Source organism: Chanodichthys erythropterus, chromosome 4 (genome assembly GCF_024489055.1).
Source record: "Chanodichthys erythropterus isolate Z2021 chromosome 4, ASM2448905v1, whole genome shotgun sequence".
Lineage (NCBI taxonomy): Eukaryota > Metazoa > Chordata > Actinopteri > Cypriniformes > Xenocyprididae > Chanodichthys > Chanodichthys erythropterus.
The window spans coordinates 10800289-10822381 of record NC_090224.1 but is presented as its reverse complement, the minus strand read 5'-3'; the positions used below and the strand labels follow the sequence as shown (position 1 = coordinate 10822381).

Genomic DNA, 22093 nt, shown 5'->3' with positions numbered 1-22093 from the left:
TCCTCATGGGTCGAGTTCCTGAGACATTCAGTCACTCAAAGTACTCATCCTGCTTATTATTGACATTACTACAAGTGTCAAAGGTCCCATTATCCCATTTCATTTTTGTCACTTTATCACACACAAGTGTTGTTTGTTTGTTTGTTTGTTTTCCAGACAGGGAAAAATAGATTTTTTTTTTTTTTTTTTTTTTTTTGTGGTCTGAACTGGTCTTAATGTGGAAACGGTTGTTGAAACTTTCCCCCAGTTTCGCAGACAATGCTTAAGCGTCTCAGACTAAAATGCATGTTTGAGCGGTTTTAACTGAAAGCAACTTGAACTGGCATATCTTAAAATATGTCAGTGCCATTTTTTTTTTTTTTTTTTGTCTCAAGAAGCACACCAGTAATGTGTTTTTTTTTTTTTTTTTTTTTTTTCTAAGACATGTTTATGAAAGCTACTTGAATTTCCTAATTGAACTAAGGTCTAATCCTAGCTTAATCCTAAAACCCTGTCTGTGAAACCCGGCAATCATGTTTGTAACTTTGAATTTTTCTTAAATTTTTATTTGTCTTTTCAATTGAGTTATTTTTTTTAGTTTCCATTATATTATTGTTAGTTTGAGTTTTCTGTTTTAGTGGCATGTTTATGTTTAATTAGGTGATTTGTATAAAGTTTTATAATATACTTATATTATACTTAAAATTAATTTGAGGCCATTTTTAATTTAATTTAATTAGTTTGGAGTCATTAAAGTGTTTTTAGTCTTAGTTTTTCCTTGTTGATTTATTTTATTTTATTTTATTTTATTTATTTTATTTTTTTTGTTAATAATAATCCCATGTCATACAAAGTGCTAAGTGCAAAGTATTGTCTCAAAGTGTCCGAACACATTTGTTTTCGCTCACTCTTTCCATATATAAATGCCAATTCGCATTGCACCGACAGACGGCGACTAACGCGGACAGTCAGCAGATAACAGTATGTCACTTCTCAGACATTCCAGTACCTTACAAACACCGATTCAGCATGTTCAATGGGCAAGCACCGATCAATGGCAACAGACACACACAGGGGTAACACACCGATCCAACAAAACCCAAAAAGTCTCTGTTGCCATCTGTTGGTGCAGTGTGAATTGGCCTTAAACTATGTTGTGGTTTTGTTTGGTATATGTAACATTCTCCATGTAGTGAATGAATCAGCAGTTTTGGACACAGTACTGTATATTCGAAAAGTCTTAAGGATCAGTTTTGAAAACGAAATTAGATAAGTGTGCAGTGTTAACATGCAATGTGAACACACCTCTTATTGTTTTTCTATTTCAGGTGTTGGATGCTAACACGTGTTTTGAGAAGCAGCCCCCATCAGCACTGTCTCTGCAGTTAGCTGCGTATTACTACTCTCTTCAGATCCACTCCCGACTCGCACCCTGCTTTAAAGACAAGTGCAGCCCACTTTACCGGGTAAGCGTGTACATACACTTTTCTCTCTGTCACCCTCCATTCCACAGCCATTATTCTTTATCTGGCACTTTAGCAAGTTTCCAAACACTTACACGAGTCAAGAACAGAATTCATTAGCGATACAATAAAAGTTCTCACCTTGAAACGGCCTGATAAAACAGTATCAGCTTTTTCTCTCTTTGTTTTGCCCATTTCTCTGCACACTCCACCTCTGTCTCTTTTGCACATCTTCTACGGTGTCGTTCTTTTCCTCTTTTCTTGTAATATTTCAGGTTTATCTGCATTACACATGACAGCACTTTACCGCTTCCCTGCAAAATTTTGCATCTTCACTCTGCACGCTTCTTTTCTCATTTTTCCTGTTACTCTCTCCCCCCGTTCTATTATCATAATTCCATCTTTCATTTTCACCCTCTGTTGCACCTCAGCATCTATCCCTCTCATTCCCCTCGTAACTCTCTTCTCCTTTTCCTCCTCTCTCTCTCTCTCTCTCTCTCTCTCTCTCTCTCTCTCTCTCTCTCTGTCTCTTGGTGTGTTATAATGATGCTCCTCTCAGTTCACTTTGAGAGTTGTTAGTTAACGAGGAAGGAACACTGTCTCTATCTTATCCCTTCACACCGTGTGTTTCCTGACCACAGGACTTACTAAACACCTCATTACGATGAGCTCTAGCATCCTCATCATGAAGGTCAGCATTTATGTGCTAGTTGGCTAACACTTCATAAAACCTATAAAACATCATGAGCAAACATCAATGCTTCAAGGTTTCTCACAGGATTTGACAAAGTGAAGTGTATAATGATGATGGTAATGCGAGGAAAGATTGTGTGGCACTTTACACAAATAGGGCACCAAATGAAGTCTTTCCTGTTTTGAACAAAGAAGTGCTTAAAGGGCTAGTTCACCCCAAAAAAAAAACAAATTATGTCAGTAATTATTCACCCTTGTGTCGTTCCAAACCCATTTGTTCATCTTCAGAACACAAATGAAGATCTTTTTGATTAAATCTGAGAGCTGAGTCCCTCCATAGACAGCTACACAACTTCAAAAAGTTCATAAAGAGATAGTGAAACTTATCCATATGAATTCAGTGGTTTAGTCCAAATTATTCCAAAAAAAAAGACTCGATCACTGATCAGCAAACCTGAACAGAAGCTCAACCGAACCTGCTTGATGCACGAGAACAAACCTCTTGCAGAAGCTTAAACGTAACACATGAGAATGAACCTCATCGTTTCTTGCATGTCATGCAAACATGCTTGAGGTTCCATTGGTTTACCACAACTGATGTGTGAGCTGATGAAAGCCTAAATTAAATCTGTTCATCATATGAAGTGGTTGTTTCTCTTCAGAAAATCAGTTCATATGGATTCGTTTTCCGATCTCTTTATTTAATTTTTGAAGCGTCAGTTTCAGTTGCAAATGCAGTCCGTAGAGGGACAGAAAGCTCTGATTTCATCAAAAAGATCTTTATTTGTGTTCCTAAGATTAACAAAAGTCTTACGGGTTTGGAATGGCATAAGGGTGAGTAATTAATGACAGAATTTTTATTTTTGGGGGAACTAATCCTTTAACCTTCAGAAAATGTAAATTAGCAACCACCAGGAAGTCAAACTAAATAATATTATATGCTATTTTATGTTCTGTCAATTTTTTATGAAGTTTCGAACATGATTTAAATATAATTTTGTTTGTTTTTTGTTAAGTGAATGTAAATTGTATAATGAATTTAATTTAAATTCAGATGTGGGATGTTTGCAACTAGCTACTTTTACGGCTAAGTTGATTTTATATGTAAAAGTTTATTTAACTTTATTTATTTTTATAAAATGTCAAACATTTTTTTGCTTTCAATTCCTTTGTTCTTGTGCTTTTGATCTTTTAAAAAAACAAAACCGACAACCTAGTGTACTGTATTAGTGGAAATTGAGTAAAAACTTCTGGTAACAATTTAGTTTAGGGTACAATTCTTCCTGTTAACTAGTTGCTTATTAGCATGCATAATACTAGGATATTGACTGTTTATTAGTACTCAAGAAAACTCATAGTAATGTCTTATTCTGCATGACCATATTTTACATCCCTTAATCTTACCCAATACCTAAACTTAACAACTACCTTACTAACTATTAATAAGCAGTAATTAGGAGTTTGAGGCGTAAGTTGTATTTAATAGTGAGAATTGGACTCTAATCTAAAGTGTGACCAAACTTCTTTCCCTCCACTGATTGAAACTTGATATTTGTTCAAAAGTTGGGATCATCTTGCATCATGAAATCAGAGTCATATAGTAGTTACATTTCACACTGCTGCTTTTCATTTTCATTCCTCTCCAGTCTCACTTTCGGTGAGCAACTTCTGGTCTGCTTGTAACACTAATGTTATAGTCCTTAAAAAAGTGAAATTTCACTGTGCCCCTGAATTTTTGAGACTTTGACTCCTGAAAGATGTAAGAATAGAACCCTGCACTGAATTCAGAAGGGAAGCCTAGAAATGCACAACTTTTACAAAAGTTTTATTGGATGGAGATTGCGGTGCCTGCAAATGTTGACTCAAACTCAGAAAGACATTATATACAAATACTGTGTCACAGTTCCTCGGTTTCTTAATTTACATAAACACAAAAATACAAATGGTGAATCCATTTCAGTATGTACACAAAATAGAAGAATTTTACTCTCTCGTTTTCAAAATATGGCTTAGAAAAGGAGACAAACCAGGAAAGAAAATTATGAGTTGGAAGCGGTTTGATGTTTTAATATTTAGACAAAGTTTCAGTGAACACTTGTCTCCTGCTGACACAAGATTGGCAGTTTGAAGATATTTTGTTTTAATGAAGCAGACCTGCAAGCTAATTCTGTGAACTCATGTCATTAAACTTTTTTGCTCTTTTTAGCTTGAAACCGTCTGTGTTTGTTTCGGAGTCTTTACACAGTTCGTTTCTGAGAGCTGTCACTTAGTCATCAGCTCTCTGCTTAGCTACAGGCTGATCAGGTTGCATGACAAAACAACACAAGGAAATGTTCTTGTAATTATATCGCAAATATAAAGCAGCACTGTGGCTCTGTCGTATTTTTACAAAAATCACAGTGACAAGAAGTCAGTTTCCAGGGAAAAGAAGTTTATGTAAAGTGGGATTTTTATTTGCCTAAAAATGAAAATTCTGTCATTTACTCAACCTTGTGTTATTCCAGTATGACTTTGTTTTTACAGAACACTAAAAGAAGATATTTTGAAGAACAGTGTGTTCCAATTAAACAACACTGGACCTCATTGACATTCGTTATATAGTCAAAAAATGTTTTTCAAAATATCTTCTTTTGTGTTCCACAGAAGAAGGAATGTCATACAGGTTTGGAACAACATGAGGGTGAATAAATTATGACAATTTGCATTTCTGAGTGATCTGTCCCTTTAAAATCAAGCTATTTTTCTTTTATTTTCTATTTTCTATATCAGATAGCCCTGAAAGGACACATAAAAACAAAAACAAACAGATTTTTCGATTTACATGTCATTTGGTCCATAATTATACTAATGTTCAAAGGTTTGGGGTCAGAAAGACACATGTTTTTTAAAGAAGTTTCTTATGCTCACCAACACTCTAAAAAACACACTTTTTGGTTGTTTTCAACCTAAGGGCTGAACACATGTTGGTTAATTTTAGCCAGCAAATTGGCTTGTTTGTTTAACCCACAAAATGATTCATTTTTTCTATAATACTAGCTTTTTTTTATTTATTTTTTTTACTCTTTCACTTTTTTACTTCATACATGAATTAATGTTTATGGATTAACTTAAATCCTCTAAACATTTTTAATACATATTGCCTACATTTAAGTTTGTTTAACAAATATTAGAATACGATGCTGGATCTTGTGCCAGAGATGGCTCGCTTTCGGCGGGGGAACTGCTGACTTCACACCGCCACCCTGTGCGTTTCACACTCCATAACCTGTCCATAAATAATCAGTCTACAATTCTGAGAACATATTTTTACATCCTAAGTATTTATTTTCTCTATATTTTTGAATATAATCATAAAATTGTATGCAAGGCATCAGACGTATCATTCTAATATGTTGATTTAGTGCTCAAGAACATTGCTTATTATTATCAATGTAGAATCCTTTTTAAATCCTCTTTGAAAAACAGAAAGTTCAAAAGAACAACATTTGTTTGAAATGGAAATATTTTGTAACAATATAAAACTGGACAGGAAGGACAGAAAACAGAAACTTTGAAGCACCCGTGAACTGTGAGATCGCCCTTGAGCGCAACAGTTAGTCTCAGGGCCGCTCCAGGTTCCTGCCAGGTGTGTACAATAAATAGAACACCCGTTGAAAAAACACACTCAAATAAGGCATGTCACAAGTCTATTATTTGGTTTGATTTTATGTGCTTTTAGCATTGTTCAGATTGCGCCTCGGCAGGAAATAAAATAATGACAGACCCTTGAGTTATTACTTTAGCCTGTTTCTTTCTTCTTTCAAGTCTGAACTAGAAACTTTGAATGGCCTTTTTAAAAAGCAATACAAAAGGTCATAGAGGGAAATTGTTTGTTCATGCTTTTCAAGGTTACAGTTCGCTGGATCCACGGCCACACGCTGCCCACAGGTGCACTCAGAGTGATTTTGTGTTTCAAGGAGAGCTGAGGTAATAAGTGGCCAGTGTTTACTGTACACCGTATAGCAATTCGCACATCCGCACAAACACACTCTTCTTAATGGGTGGTAATGTTCCTCTGTGTGGTGTTGGTTAAATGCTAGAGAAAATCCATTACCGCTGATGGAAAGAGAACGAATATGATGTTCTGTGTGTTTTATTTCCATCTGTTCTCTTTCCAAGTGACATTTCGCTTCGTGTTTGCTAATATTTGTTGAAGGAGGCAGTCTTGCGACAGGCGAGCTGTAAAACAGGCCTCAAACTCCCCCGTCATTTGTACCTCTTCAAATTCTCATCGTCTTATCCATTTGTTTCTTCATTTGCCTCTCCACTCATTTCTTTCATGGTAATCCATTTATCCTTCCTTTTCTCTTAATTTAAACCTCCTCTTTCTCACCCATAACACATAATCTCTCTCTCTAGCCCATCACACATCCATCCCTGTGCTTTCCTTTGCTTTCTCGCCCTTTTTTCCCAAGAAGATCCCCCTCAGACATCATCACTATCACAGGCAGCACATGTACGTGTTGTTATTGAAAGTAAGTAGGTCCGTAGGAGCGTGCAGTCGGGCCTCTAGATGAATTCTGCTCCATCTGAAACGGCGCACTGCCTTTGCATTGCAAATTAAGCCCAACAAGATGTTTCTTTCAAATCTAAGTGCATAATTATGTTCTCTGTGTAGGAATGAGACTGTGATCCTGTTGTACTGTGACGCCCTACTAACAGTGAGCAAGTGTTTTCTCCCGTAACCGGTGTTGTTTTCTGTTCCTGATTCTGTTGAAATGGAAAGCAGTGCATGCCTTAAATGGAAGCAGTGCATCCCTGGAAAAGCATGCTTTCTACTTTTATTTGCACAAGGAAAAGATCTGTGATCTTTTGAATTACTTCAGTTTAGATGGATCTTTGTGTATAAATTAGTCTTTGATAGTGTAGTGTGCATTTGTTCTAGTTTATTTCATTGACATAAATGTGAATTGAAGATGCATTGTGTATAGGCAATTTTTGAGGTTTGGGAGTTTGGACAAAGTCTAGGCTATACACTATATAGACATTTCATATTAAATGTTATTTCAAAGGTTTTTTTTTTTTTCAACTTGCACACACAAATGTCAAAGAGTGTAAAGTTAAAACTATTTGTGCAGAACGTTCTCCATGTGCAATTTGACTTTTTTTTTTAAACAGCAGAAGAACTGTTAATCTATTTTTATATAGTCTTCAGTGTCACATGATCCCTCAGAAATCATTCTAATGTGCTGTTTTCATGCTTAAGAATAATTTATCAATGTTAAAAACAGTCATGCTGCTTAATATTTTTGGAGAAACTGATTCATTTTTGTCAGGATTCTTTGAATAGTTCAAAACAGCAGCATTTATTTCATTTAAAAAAGAAAAAAATCTTGCTGACCCCAAACTTTTGAACTATAATTTGTGTATATATGTAACTAAACTAAATTATATAATCAATTATTATTATAAATAATATAATTAATTATTATAATGGAAAATACCTCACTGTAAAAAAAAAATAAAAAAATAAAAGGCAGCTGTGGTTGCCAGAAATTTGCGGTAGCAACATTTTAGGTTTTACAGATTTAATTTAAATTTACAGTAAAAAAAAAAATGCATTTCATTAACTGATATGTTAATTTACCAATCTAATGAAGCATTAACATCTGTTTTGTACCTTTTGTAATAAACTCACAACCACCAATAACAAATGTTCATGAGAAAGTCACATGATGAAGCAAAGCTCATCACAAACACCTTTTCCACAAGCTGAGAAAATCTATACTAATACATAGAAGGTGTCATTCACACAAACACTAAACACCATCAAGGTAACATTAAAAAATGCAATAAACATTAATTTAACAACATTAGATGCAACATAAAACCCTAATGTACATAACTGATTAGAAAAAAACTAAGATTTATTTCAACAAAAAACATCACGTGAAGTATCACGCAGGGAATTCTGGGAATGTCAATTTATGTTTTTTTTTCACTGTAAATTTAACAAAGATTTGTTCTTTTTCACTTCCAAAAATTGTACAGTATTTTACTGTAAAATTACATTTAATGTAATATATTACAGTTATTTACTTTATATAGTATGGAAACTTTCTGTTAACAAATGAACAGTTTTTACTGTAGCATTTTTACAGTCTTTTACCGTTTAAAAGCACGATAAGTGTACATTAATTCCAATAAATCTTTTTTTTTTTTTTTTTTTTTTTTGGATCCAGTAGATCCAGTTTTAATGGATTTACTACATATATAATTACAGTACCATAATACATAACATTAATTAACTAGTCTGTCACACAGTATTGTCGGTTACAGTACAACATCAATAAGTAGTGCATTAAAAATGCTTATTTGCATTTCTGAATCATCAACCCATCTGCAGCTATTGCTTAGATTCTAATCTCCCTTGATGGTGTTTATTAAATTATTCTGGGGTTAAATCCCTTGCTCTGTGCTGATTAGTTCATGAATCGCCCCCTGTAGGATTTGAATTGCCAAACTTTGGATTACCAGCTCAGATCTTCTATACAACGCATCCATTCACTGATGTGGAATAACAGACAGTACTCCAGTAAGAATATAAAATGGCACATCAGCTAAAAGACTACCTTAGGTCTTTGAAATCTACTTACAGTGATATTGTTGCTTGATAAACACATTATTAACGATTGACGTATTTACAGCCGGTGCCGCGTCTGTCGTACACAGCGCAAGCTCGTAATTTAATATTGCATTGTGAGTACCAGCAAGGATGTGGTGATTAGTTATTAGCTTTTTATTTGATGTTGATGGATGTTCCTTTTAACACACTGTGCTTTCCTTTTTTTTTTTTTCTTTTTTTTTTGTTGTGCATTAGGCATCAGTAGGCGAAGCTTTAATTCTTTTAAACAAGCTCCTTTTTATAATAAAGCCCCATCTAGCCAGATCTTTGGTGATTGCAGTTGAGTTGTTCACTGTATGCCGTTAGCACCTCTGTATTTGAGAAGGGGAATCAAAATGCTGTTTAGCATAATTGTCAGAGTGAGAGCACGATAGACAAACCACCGAGTACACAACTGTTCGTCATAACCTGCAGAAAACACACACACAAGGACATATTCAGCCCACCTATGCGCTCATTATATTTAAATAGGTGTTTGTAAGTACATGCTATTTTTTTAGCCCAAACCTTTTGAGTGTTTTTAGATGCCGCAGTTATCATTATTTTGATTTGCGATTCAAAAAATTGTAATCGTAAAGTGTGAATGATCAAGCATTAGATTTCAGGCCTTTCAGGGATGCACCAAACTGACCACCTCTGCACTTTCACACACACACACACACACACACACACCTGTGGACGTTTAGCATAAATAGATGGAGATGCGGATGCAAAATGCGATAAGCCTATTTTACTGAACTGAAGACTAAAAAACATGCAAATATGCAGTGAACCTCGTACATTAACCCATCCAAAAAGGTCTTTTAACATCATTAGAGGTAATTACCATCTAAAACCCGCCTGAATTCTCGGGCATGTCTGCCGCAGGGTCGGTTATTATAGTTCACATGCCTGATTACATGCGCACAAAACACTGGGCAGGTGCGAACAACAGGAAGAGCAAAGGATGGATAGGAATTGACAGATAAGCTACAGAGTGAATCTTGCTTGTGGTTGGATTGTCACTCTGTAAAGACAAAGTATGAGAGAGACAGAAAGGGAATAGCTGGATAAAGATGTTTCATCATGAAAGAGCTCGTCTCAGAGAGGGGGTTCAAATGCTTGCCATATCCATCCATCACATCTCTTTTCTGCATCCCACAGATCAGTGGTTCTCAACCGGTGACCTAAAAATGAGTTGAAGGTCTGTTCTGGTCACAAACAGCAGGAGGAAAACTATTTTAAATGCAGCTAACCATAAAATGGTGCCTAGATTCATGTGTCAGTTGGTAGAAGTAGTTAGTAGAAGATGCCAATATGGCATTAAATTATGACAGACTACATACTTGCATTGAGGATAAACCAGTGGTGTTATTGTTAATTAAAACTAATAAAAGTAGTTTTAAGGAAATGAAATAAATACATTTTGGGGAAAAAAAAAAACAAAACAACGATTTTTTTTTCCCTGCTCCATCTGTTTCTCATCCCTTTATCCTGCTCTGGTTCTTAAAGGGATATTTCACCCAAAAATAAAAAAAAAATACCCCATAATTTACTATATGACTTACTTCTTTCAGCCAAACACAATCAGAGTTATATTAAAAATATCCTGGCTCGTTCAAAGCTTTATAAAGGGAGTGATTGGAGGAGGAGTTTTTGAAGTCCAAAAAAGTGCATCCATCGATCATATAACCTACTCCACGTGGCTCTGAGTGGTTAATAAAGGCCTTCTGAAGCAAATCAATGCATTTGTGTAAGACTAATATCCTTATTTAAAACTTTCGAAAGTAAAATAACGAGCTTCCAGTGCAACAGCCATACGCATTCGACTTGCGTCCAAAAAGCGTTAACTTCTGTGACATAGTACACAATGCCGTGACGTTCTACGCTATGTCCTACATTATAACGTGTAGTACTTCATGGCATTATGTACTACATCACAGAAGTTAGCGTTTTTTGGACCTACATCAAATGTGAATGGCTGTTGCGCCGGAAGCTTGTTATTTTACTTTATAAAGTTTTAAATAAGGATATTTGTCTTGCACAAATGCATCGATTTGCTTCAGAAGGCCTTTATTAAAGGGTTAATTCACCCAAAAATAAAAATACTGTCATTACTCACCCTCATGTCGTTCCACACCTGTGAGACCTTCGTTCATCTTCAGAACACAAATATTTTTCATAAAATCTGATGGCTCAGTGAGGCCTGCATTGCCATCAAGACAATTACCACTTTCAATGCCCAGAAAGCTACTGAAGTATTTAAAACAGTTCATGTGACTACCGTGGTTCAACCTTAATGTTATGAAGCACTTTCAAAACGCTGCTTCATGAAGCTTAACAGATCTTTTGTTTCAAATCAGTAGTTCGGAACATGTATCAAACTGCCAAAGTCGCGCCCCCCAGTGGTGAACCATTGAAATTTCAAAACACTTATGATGTAACGAGCCTTCGTTTAATTTAATCACGTGACACTGGCAGTTTGATACACGCTCCGAACCACTGATTCGAAACAAAAGATTTGTAAAGCTTTGAAGCTTCATGAAGTAGTGTTTTGAAATCACCCATCACTAGATATTGTTGAATAAAGTCGTTATTTGTTTGTTTTTTTTTTGCCGCACAAAAAGTATTCTCATCGCTTTTAATATTAAGGTTGAACCACTGTAATCACATGAACTGTTTTAAATACGCCTTTAGTAGCTTTCTGGGCGTTTGAAAGTGATAATTGTCTTGATGGCAATGCAGGCCTCACTGAGCCATTGGATTTCATGAGAAATATCATAATTTGTGTTCCGAAGATGAACGAAGGTCTTACGGGTGTGGAACGACATGAGGGTGAGTAATTAATGACAGAATTTTCATTTTTGTGTGAACTAACCCTTTAACCCCCTGGAGCCACGTGGAGTATGTTTTATGATCGATGGATGCACTTGTTGGACTTCAAATCCCATCCTCCAATCACTGCCATTATAAAGCTTGGAAGAGCCAGGATATTTTTAATATAACCCTGATTGTGTTTGGCTGAAAGAAGAAAGTCCTATAGATGGCTTGAGGGTGAGTAAATTATGGGGTAATTTCATTTTTGGGTGAGCTAACCCTTTAACATGCCTGTCTGTAATTGTGCTCAATTTCTTTTAATATTTTTATTTTCTTGTGCCTTATTCTTTACCACTCCCTCACTATTTTTTTTTTTTTTTTTTTTTAGTTGCCGTGGTGTCAGCTCAGAACATGGGCTGTTTGGTCAGAGTTCAATAATACACAATCCCACACAGCATCCTATTATCAGAGTCTGTTATCGCACCATTGTAATAATTTCCATATAGATTAGTGTGTAATCATTCTATATTCTGTTCTTCTGTCAAGACTCTTAACCTGTTCATTTCTCTTCGTGGCAGACTGAATTACACTCAATTCAAATTCTTACTTAGCATAACAATTGCAATGATGTACAGTAGACCACAGGATTGGAGACAGTATAGGGGTCCAGAAGTATGAGACCACATTATAAATCTGATATTCAAAATTTAGTTTAAACCTGGAAATAAAAAAGAAAGTTTATTATATGTTTCTGTCATTAAGCAGCATTTTTATTCCAAAAGTTCTTTGGAGAATGATTTTATCATCATCAGACTTTTAACGATTTTGATCACAAATACATTTTAAAAATTTTAGATTTTAATTTTATGATAATTTATTTTATTTTTTTTTTTTTTTAAATTGATTCCACCTTGTTCTTGCGATTAAATGCTTTCATGTCAGCATTGAAGGCTAAGCAATCTATTATTTCTACTCGTACTACTATTGACTAAATTAGCAAATTTTTGTAAACGTGTTATTCTCCCTACTGTTTTATAAAAAATCTTTGTGTTTGTGAAGTTGAAAGGTTTTGGAATGGAGTTGTTGTTGAAATGGAGTCCGTGTAGTTGTTGTAGGCTTACGGTCTGTTCATTTTAATAGTATTAATTCGGTGATGTCTTGTTTCCATGTAGGCTGATCCGAGAGAGCTGATACGTCTTGTGACCAAGCATGTGACAGACCATGCCGGATGCAATTGGGTGGATGAGGAACTGCAGGCCCTGATTGGTCAGTTGCGACTATACAGCGAGAGATTGACAGACTTTACTCAGGCTCAAGTGCTACAGGGACTCGGCCGTGGAGTCGATGTCCAGAGATTTAGCAGCGACAACCAGTACAAGAAAGAGACTATTCTGGGCCTGGCTGAGTAAGTATTGTGTGCCTGTGTACCACACCAAAAACATATGTTTGCTAGTATATAGTGATCTTGAGAGAACAAGACATAATATATGCTATTATATACGAAATATAATATTATAATATTAATTATATTATTAATATATATGGATGGATGGATATAACTACTCATCTTTGAATTTTATTTATTTATTATTATTATTTTACACATTTTAGAATAATGGTAAAGTCATAAACTTAAAACATAACAGGAATCGAAATTTTAAAGTGACCTTTTGCCCAGATTACAATTTAGCACAGTCTTGGCATTCACAAAGAATATGTGCAGAGTTGAAAGAGAATGACACATCTCCTACATCTTTTAATCTGTCTGTCCTCTGAATATGACTCTCTGGAAGAGAAGCTCATGTTTTAGGATTGATCTTTTGATCCAAACCAGAGCTCTGGCTTTAAGGAGCTTGATACACAGTTTTATAAGGACTAGAATCACAGGTCTGGGGTGACTAAGGTCTAGCAAGTTTTGGCACAAAGACATCCAATACTTATTGTAGGGGCTGCAAAATGAAGTTCCAGCAGCTCAGGGCAGATCTGAATTGCAAGAGCAGCCAGAAAATGGATCAAATCATTCTTTTAGAATAAGACGGATCTGGATTTTTACGGATGTGTTATGCTTTGCCTTTGATGGGCTGCCATTTTGGCCAAAATTTGAAAGATGGAGACACTGAATTTACCTAATTAAAAACTGAAGCCTGAATGCTTTAAAAAATGTTTCATTAAAAATGTAATTGAAATTGTCTTTTCATTTTTCCTTTTTGTTCCTTTAATTCGTACTTCTTGCTTTTTATTTACCCGCTGTCCGTCTGTCTGACTTTCTATCTATCTATCTATCTATCTATCTATCTATCTATCTATCTATCTATCTATCTATCTATCTATCTATCTATCTATCTATCTATCTATCTATCTATCTATCTATCTATCTATCTATCTATCTATCTATCTATCTATCTATCTATCTATCTATCTATTGTTCTGTTCTATCTGTCATTCTGTCTATCTATTGTTCTATCTATCATTCTATTTATCGTTCGTTTGTTCTATCATTCATTCTATCTATCGTTCTATTGTTCTATTCTGTTGTTCTGTCTATTGTTCTATCTATCATTCTATCTATTTATTGTTCGTTTATTCTACCGTTCGCTCGATCGTTCGTTCATTCTATTGTTTTATAAATCGTTCTATCTATCTATCTATCTATCTATCTATCTATCTATCTATCTATCTATCTATCTATCTATCTATCTATCTATCTATCTATCTATCTATCTATCTATCTATCTATCTATCTATCTATCGTTTGTTCTATTTATCACTCGTTCATTCTATCTATCTGTCTATCTATCATTCTATCTATTGTTCTATTTATCGTTCATTCGTTCTATCATTCATTCCATCTCTCATTCTATCTATTGTTTGTTCATTCTTTCTATCATTCAATCTATCTATTGTTTGTTCTATCTATTGTTTGTTCTATTGTTCTATCTATCTGTTGTTCATTCGTTCTATCTTTTGTTCTATCTGTTGTTCTATCTATCATTCTATCTAGGACACTGGATGAGAGCGTGTACGGGATATCTCGTTCTTTGGCTCATCGATACAGCATTCCTCTCTGGGAAGTACACATGACACACCTTGAGTTTCTGTTCACTGATAGCGGGTAAGACACACGCATACACACACAGCAGATATTAGCAATTCTCACATTGAAAAAAGATTTACTGCACACACAACACTTTTTCTGGAGGAATGAGCCTGCAAAACCTGTTAGAAGCAATGTCTGCGGCTTCCACAAGTAACAGTTTTTATTTCCTCGACGTGAGGGTCAAAACCCTGCGACCCCTGTGCTCTAGAGGCGCAAGCAGAAGATTGCACGGATCGATCGCAGAGACTGGCTTCCAGTCGATCGGTCAGTGTGATTTGCCAGACTTACAGTTTAGTAGCAAAGGCAAGAAGCTCTTTGTTTTTTTTAATAGTTTTGCAATCGGTTTTTATTGGGCTTTGAAAATCCACACACAAACAATGCACCACCCCTCCTGAGTTCCCTGCATGGTAAATTTGTCGCTGAATCATTGTTCAAAGCCTGGTCTAATCAACTCCCTCTCCATCTCTCACCGGGTTTAATCACCCTGAATATCTCTCTCTCTCCCTCCCTCTACATAAACAGGCACTCATTTGACTTTGCTTATTTAGTACAGATTACTTGGGTGAAACTGATTTGCTGTGAATGTGATTTTTTTTTTTTTTTCTCTCCATGTTTTCCCTTGTGAGAGCCATTCCATGCTCATTTCCATACTCAAGGCTTCTGTTGTTTGTTTTTTGTACCTCTGTGTAGAACATGAAATCTCGCTCTAAAAAAATAAATAAATAAATAAATAAATAAATACCCCCCATCAAAGATGTTATCAAAGGAGAATGGCACCAGAGGGAGTTTGCGCAACTTTGGCAATTACTCAAAAGTTGTATTGTATTGCAGTTTCTGTTTGCTAATTTGTCAGCAAATGGGCTTTTCTGACTGATGAGGACTTGTAAACACAAATTTTGCAACGTTTATGCTATTTACTCAGTTTATTTGATTTGCATATGATGTGGTTATATAATGCATTTTCAAAGGCATTGAAAAGGGCCAGTTCTTTTTTCCTGGTGGTTTATTTGTTTATTATGTTACAAGGCTGAACAGAGTTATGTAAAAGTGTAGACTTATTTTATTACAAATGGTAATTTGGCATACGAAGCATGTGAATTTTTGGGCAGATTTATTGATACATAGTCTTTTTGAAATAGTTACACTATAGTGTAAAATGTGAGCTTTGAAGCGCAATTTAATTGGGCTGCATAAAAATGATTGCTCATTTTGGCATGATTGTAGACTTTGGCTCTATTCTATTTATTTTCAGTTTCATTCCATTCTATACTCCAACTTTCTGAAATCAGGACAAATTGTTTCAAATATGAAATAGATTTTTTTTTTCTTTTTTTTTTTTTTCTTCCTTAATCCTTCATATGACAGATGGTCAGTACAAAATTTTCTTGCTCTTTCTGGACAGCTGGTCTGTCTATAGTCTTTATTGCCAGCTTGCACCAAGTATTGTTTTTCTCAGGTATTATGTCGTATATTCCATTTAGGGCCAAATAACATTGTATTGTTAGTCAAACAAGATTTTCTGTTTGTGGATTGATGATCATTTGGTTTGGCCTGATTCTTGTTAGTCATATCAGTCACATTAGTCATGTTTTTAGACCAGCTGAATTAATGGGTTCTTTTCAGAGTTCATTTCCTGGTTTATAAGGGACTGAAAAGGGTAGGTACTGTAAGGTAACATATTTTTAGATGTTTCCATGATATAATAATATAATATACTGTAGGGTTTTGGATTTATTCTGCCCAGCATGCTTTGTTAGGTTCACTATGTACCCTGAGGATACTCTTTAAAAACTCTACATGAATGGCTTCAAATGGGTTTTTATTCCAATTTTCAAATTCATGATTCAGTAGTAGATCCCACATTGCACTGCCATATAATGCATTAGCTTCTATACCTGAATGCATTTGGAGCCAGATTTTAAGTGCTATTTCAAATTGGACTGACATTTTGTTCGCCTCAAATGTCCTTTTTTGCTTTCTTTTTCAGGTCATTCATTAAGCTGTAGTTTGCATTCATTTTCAACCAAAGATGTATGTAGTGTTGGGCATATTTAATGTGTTAAGTGAATGTAAATAGTCGAGAAATAAAACGCATGTGTACAGTATCAGTATATGATCCATGTATTATTTCTTAAAGTGACAGCAGCCTAACATTCCTGTTGCTGTCTGTGTTTTTAATATTAAACAACAAAGGACAAAGAATAATCACTCACTGCTCTTGACTAAATAATGTTGTAGCTTTAATAAGGATACATCTATATTTAATTCATGCAATGAAGACTATGCAGTGTTACCCAGTCTACCTAATCTGTACAGTCAGATCTAAAATGAAAAGCCTGAAAAGCACTGTTTTATTTCATTTGCATCTTTGTTCTGTTGTTTATTTGTGCTATTGCTTTTAGTTTGATTATCTGTCTTATTTTATTGCTGGCTGTTTACTTGTCTTTAATAATGTTTTAAATTTATATTAGTTAGACTAGGTGTTTTAGCTGTGGTATCAAAATTGGAATAGAGAATTGTGAATTTTCACTGATACATAAAAGTTTGGTGTCAAAAACAGTTTCATGGCCGGGAAAAAATATTTATGGCCAGTAAAATCACCAGCCATTGGCAGGTGTGGCAAAAAGTTAGTTTTAGGCCCTGACTGTAACTAATAATGTAGATTGAAGAGGGTCAGTGATAGTGCCTCAGTCTGCCCTTGAGTGAAGAATTCAGTTTGAATTCAGCCTCTGTGTCTCTCTCACACACACACGCTTTATCCGTTCTTGGCTTTGTAATTGCAGCAGGAGACAGGATTAATGGCTGCTGTGTTTAGTGAAGTATTGATCCTGTTAAAAGCAGTTATTCTGTGTTAATAAGCAGACTGCAGTCAGAGGCTCCTCTTTCCCTCTCTTTATCTCTCCCTGCCGCCTCTCCTTCCTGTAATTTCTGTCTTACCTGTTTTGTCTCTGCTATCTTCTTCCTCTTTTCCTCACTTTGTTCAGGCCTGTTTTTGTTTTGCAGCCTGTCTTGCATTCTTCTCTCTGCATTGCTTTTTCTGTGTCTGTTTTTGGCCCCAGGACATTGTGCCTCCAGCCTGTATAGTCATATCCATTAAACATGTGTTAAGGTCCATAGGGGTTACGCTCCGTAGACAATGGATAGGTATTGGGCTCTGTCCAAATGGCCACATGCAGCCTGCAGCTCGCTCATTTTGTTGTATTAACACTGAATATGATTAGCTGTAACACAATAAGCACATGCAGGCACCGTGTTCACCCACACATATGTTGAGAGTTGTGTGTGTGTCCTGTGAAAGTTACTTTACTGTAGGTTGTGTCTTGCTCAACGGTGTGCAAAGAGAAAAACCGCAGGGGCTTGAACCTGTTCTAAAAATGCCCTTATGGTCATTAAAAAAATTATTGGAATAAGCATTGGACCAGTCCAGATGGTCTGAACTGGGATCAGCCAACATTGTGAAAAACAGGTATTTTTTCATGCTAGATTAATTTTATGTTTGATAATAGTTAATGTACCGTTCATAAGTTTTGGGTCAGTAAGTTTAAGAATGTATTTTTTAGTCGACGTAACGTAATGAAACAAAAGATTTCTATTTTAAATAAATGCTATTCTCTGTTCTTTTGAACTTTATATTCATCAAAGAATCCTAAAAAAATGTATTAGTGTCCACAAAATGTAGCAAATACTTAATACTGACTTATTTACAGTGCTGTGAAAACAAGTATTTGCCCCCTGAATTTTTTTTTCCTCATGTATTTTTGCATATTTTTACACTGAATGTCATTTACATCCTCAATGAGACTCTATGAATGCATAAAAGTGAACAAAAAACACAATGAGAGATATTTTTATTTATTTGAAAAATTCCATAAAATAAGTAATTGGCAGCAAAAACTGCAACCAAGTGTAACCTTTGGCTAAAAGTAGGAAAAGAAACCCTGACTACGCCACCTAGGTTATTTCTCTACCCAGGAAAAATAAAATGCACCAAAAAGAGAATTAAACCAAAAGGAAATGCAATAAGATGAAGGACCCTGCTGCTTCGGCTGGAATCAAAGACAGAGACGTGACTTTACCAAATTAGTATAAATTTATTCCACAAAAATAATTAATTCTACAATATTCTTAAAAAGAAACCTCTTAAACAGTTTACCAGTTATTTACCCACAGTTACTATGAAACTAGTATATGTCCACTTTAAAAGAAAGGACAAACCACAGCAATCAGTGCATAATTCTCAAAGTAAGTGATAAAATAAATACAAAAATCAAACCACAAAAAAAAATGAAATATCTCCCCTTCTGTTAAACCTCAATATCACAGCTCCTCAAATAATGTAGATAAATACATGGCAAAAATTACTGATACAAACAAAATAAAGAAAGAAAAATAAAATGGATACAATAATAATAAATCACAATTAATATTTCACAATAATCCAAGCTGCTTCACTAGAGAAGAATACAAAACAGTTTAGTTTAATATACTTGCACTAGAGTGTTCAGCACTTATTCAAACTTGTTGTACAGATAAATTGGGCAGAATATTCCTTAAAACACTGTTCAAATCAGCGGTGCAAAACCTGCGACGTCCACAGCCAGTCGTATCCTCGGTGAAACGGCAATATGGAGCGGATATATGAAATCAGTCAATGAAACATATGAAATGCGTATATCAAACAGGTATAAAACAGGTATATAAAAACAGGTGTATCAAACAGCAGCTAGCGCTCTTAGGCCGCACTTGAAAAACAAAACAAAAACAACAAATAGTAAAAGCGTCTCAAATGACTTCCCCCTTCCAAAAAAAAAGAACCCACAAGAAAAGTGTCTTACCTCCCAAGCGAGACTCAGACTACTGTAACTTTATGCTACCTGCGCTCGATCGTCACTTCATGCGCACACATCCCTGATACCAAACACATATTTAGACTATGATCTGCAACTATGAAAAAGACAATAAATCAGGCGACTCACCAGGGGAAAGCAACAGGAAATATACGCCACAATATTCTGCCCACAACATGCACACAGAGGAATCACAACGCCACACATGCTTTTTATAAATCCACTAACACGCGTCGCTGATTGCACCGTACGGGTGTGCTCCATAACAGAACGCAGCTCCATGGCAGTGGGCGTGTCTCCCGAGTTGAGATATACACCATTAAACAAAAAGAAAATATTAAAGAAACTTAACCTGTCACACAAGCATTTGTCACATTTATAGACTTTGGAGCATTATAGCACATTTCAGGTCCTCTAACAGCATTTTTGTGGAGTTGATGTGAGCACTTTTATTTAATTTTCTTGTTTTTCAACCATTTTGTTATAGACTTGCTTATGTTTCAGATCATTGTCTTACATTGTCCAAAACAATCAAAAACATCCATTAACAATATTAAAAAATGTGCAAACTCAGAAATACGGAGGTAAAGACTTTTCACAACATTTAAAGTGGCCTTTTTCTGCCCCTGTGGAGGTCTGCGCAAACCTCTTATCTAACTTCATCTTTTATTCCCTGTCCTGTTTGCGAGTCAGCATGCTTTTTATGTCTTTTCTCTCTTTCTGTGTATGACTCTTTCTCCCTTTACTTCCCACACATCCACCCTCACGTACAGCATCAGCAGACCTGCTGGATAAATGGACTTGGCAGTCATTGAAGGTTCACATAGTAATTTATTGATAACCCAACTCTATAAAACATTTCCATGCATCAGAATTGCTATGGGATATTTCTCTGGTGCAGTAAAGCTGTTTATCTTTACTGAAAAGCCATTCAATTAGAGCGAGGTGGAGGGCCAGTCCACATGCCTGCTTATGAAGTCACCGTGGAGATAAATTATGGAAATCAGGGCAGCGCTAACATAAAACATGACACCCATAGAATCCAAACCTGACATCAGATTTATGGTGGGTCAGTTACTGCTCACCATAGGCTATAATTCACTGCTTAAAAATATATATATTTTTGGGGGGTCCTGGAAGTGGTCAAACCACAGTGAATAAAGTTTAATGGACTTTGAAGAAGTTCTTTTAAATTAAACAAAATCAATTCTCTTGCACAAGTGGGCCGTCGCAGCATATTAACTCGACCTTAATGTACTTAATTTGGTTCGGGGGACAATTGGGGGGGAAAATGGCTGTGCATTGCTTTAATTGATCCACTACAAGCAATTTTCAAAGGTTGAGTGATCAATGCTTCAACAGACCTTGGTTACAACTGCTCATTGTTTTGTTTCTTTCACCTTCCAGTCTTCCATCTCAATCCATCTCTTATTTCTTTCTTTCTTCAGTCTCTCCACTAAAGACATAGAGGGCCGGATGGAGGCTCTGGGCCTTTTCGAGACTCTAAAGAGCGACCCTGAGTCATTCTACACACACATGACTAAATATGTGTATCCCAGTATAGCCGGAATCGACCAGCTCCGAATCCTCTTTTACTTCACTCTTCTGGAGAACTGCAGCTGTGCTAACTACTTCCCTCAATCTGCTATGAAGCCCGACACACACATCAAACTGCTGAAAAAACTCAAAGCCGTCGCCGTTGGTGAGTAACAGCCAAAGTCTGAACAAAATGGATCAGAATTCTTCACATCCAAAATGGTAGTCAATCTTAAAGATCAGGTTTGAAAACCAAATCAGTTTTTTTTGTATAGTGTGAACAAAAAAGCTGGTTGGAGCAAGTGTTGAAATAACTGTAAAATCATTTTGAAGAAAAGAGGATTTGATCGATACATAGCCGACCTGGTAACACAAATGAAGCGGTAAATCAGCTCCTGCTTGCAAGCATGTCAGTCATCACCATTACCAGAAATTTCCCATGTAATGACACATCTCTCTCCAGCTGAGACGACAGGAAATGGGTCGCTGAGCAATGAGGGTGCCAATGAAAGTAATAGAGGAATGTTAATTAGCCTGCATACAATACATTTTTTGTTCTTTTCTGATGAGAGAGATAATTATAAAGCACACAAAACATGGAGTGAGGTTTGAATGAGTTTATTAGCTACATCTCTCTCTCTCTCTCTCTCTTTCCCCAGTATTGGGGCTCTGCATACGAAAATGCAAACGTAATAAACATCATTCACTCGTGACTGTTTATAAGTTGTGTACTTATGTAGGGATGCACGATATAAAAATTTTTAACTGATAATTAAATCCTTCTCATGGCCGATTCCGATACAGATACTGATAACCAATAACCAATAAGTTCATATTTTTATATTATAATTTTCATTTTGCTCCCATGAGAATAGAAAATCGAATAAAAATAGTTTAAGACTTTGATTCACTCTAATGAAAGGAGCTAGAACTAATTATTAATGAATAATTTTTCAACTTGGTAGTCTTGGAGTGAGTGTTTTGAGAGGTCAGGAGGGAGTTTGTTAGAGTTTTTGCA

General features: G+C 35.6%; 1 protein-coding gene across 3 annotated transcripts in view; it reads left to right on the top strand.

The window, feature by feature from the left end:
* nbas (NBAS subunit of NRZ tethering complex) overlaps window positions 1-22093 on the top strand; it is a 189004-nt gene that overhangs the window by 95906 nt on the left and 71005 nt on the right. For all 3 annotated transcript variants that reach the window (XR_010894960.1, XM_067384030.1, XM_067384029.1), the window contains exons 40-43: window positions 1308-1445; window positions 12768-13000; window positions 14597-14707; window positions 20988-21241. Coding sequence is in view for 2 of the 3 variants with exons in the window: in XM_067384030.1 (XP_067240131.1) it covers window positions 1308-1445; window positions 12768-13000; window positions 14597-14707; window positions 20988-21241 (736 nt within the window). In the remaining variant the exon portion in view is untranslated. The remainder of the gene's footprint in view (window positions 1-1307; window positions 1446-12767; window positions 13001-14596; window positions 14708-20987; window positions 21242-22093) is intronic.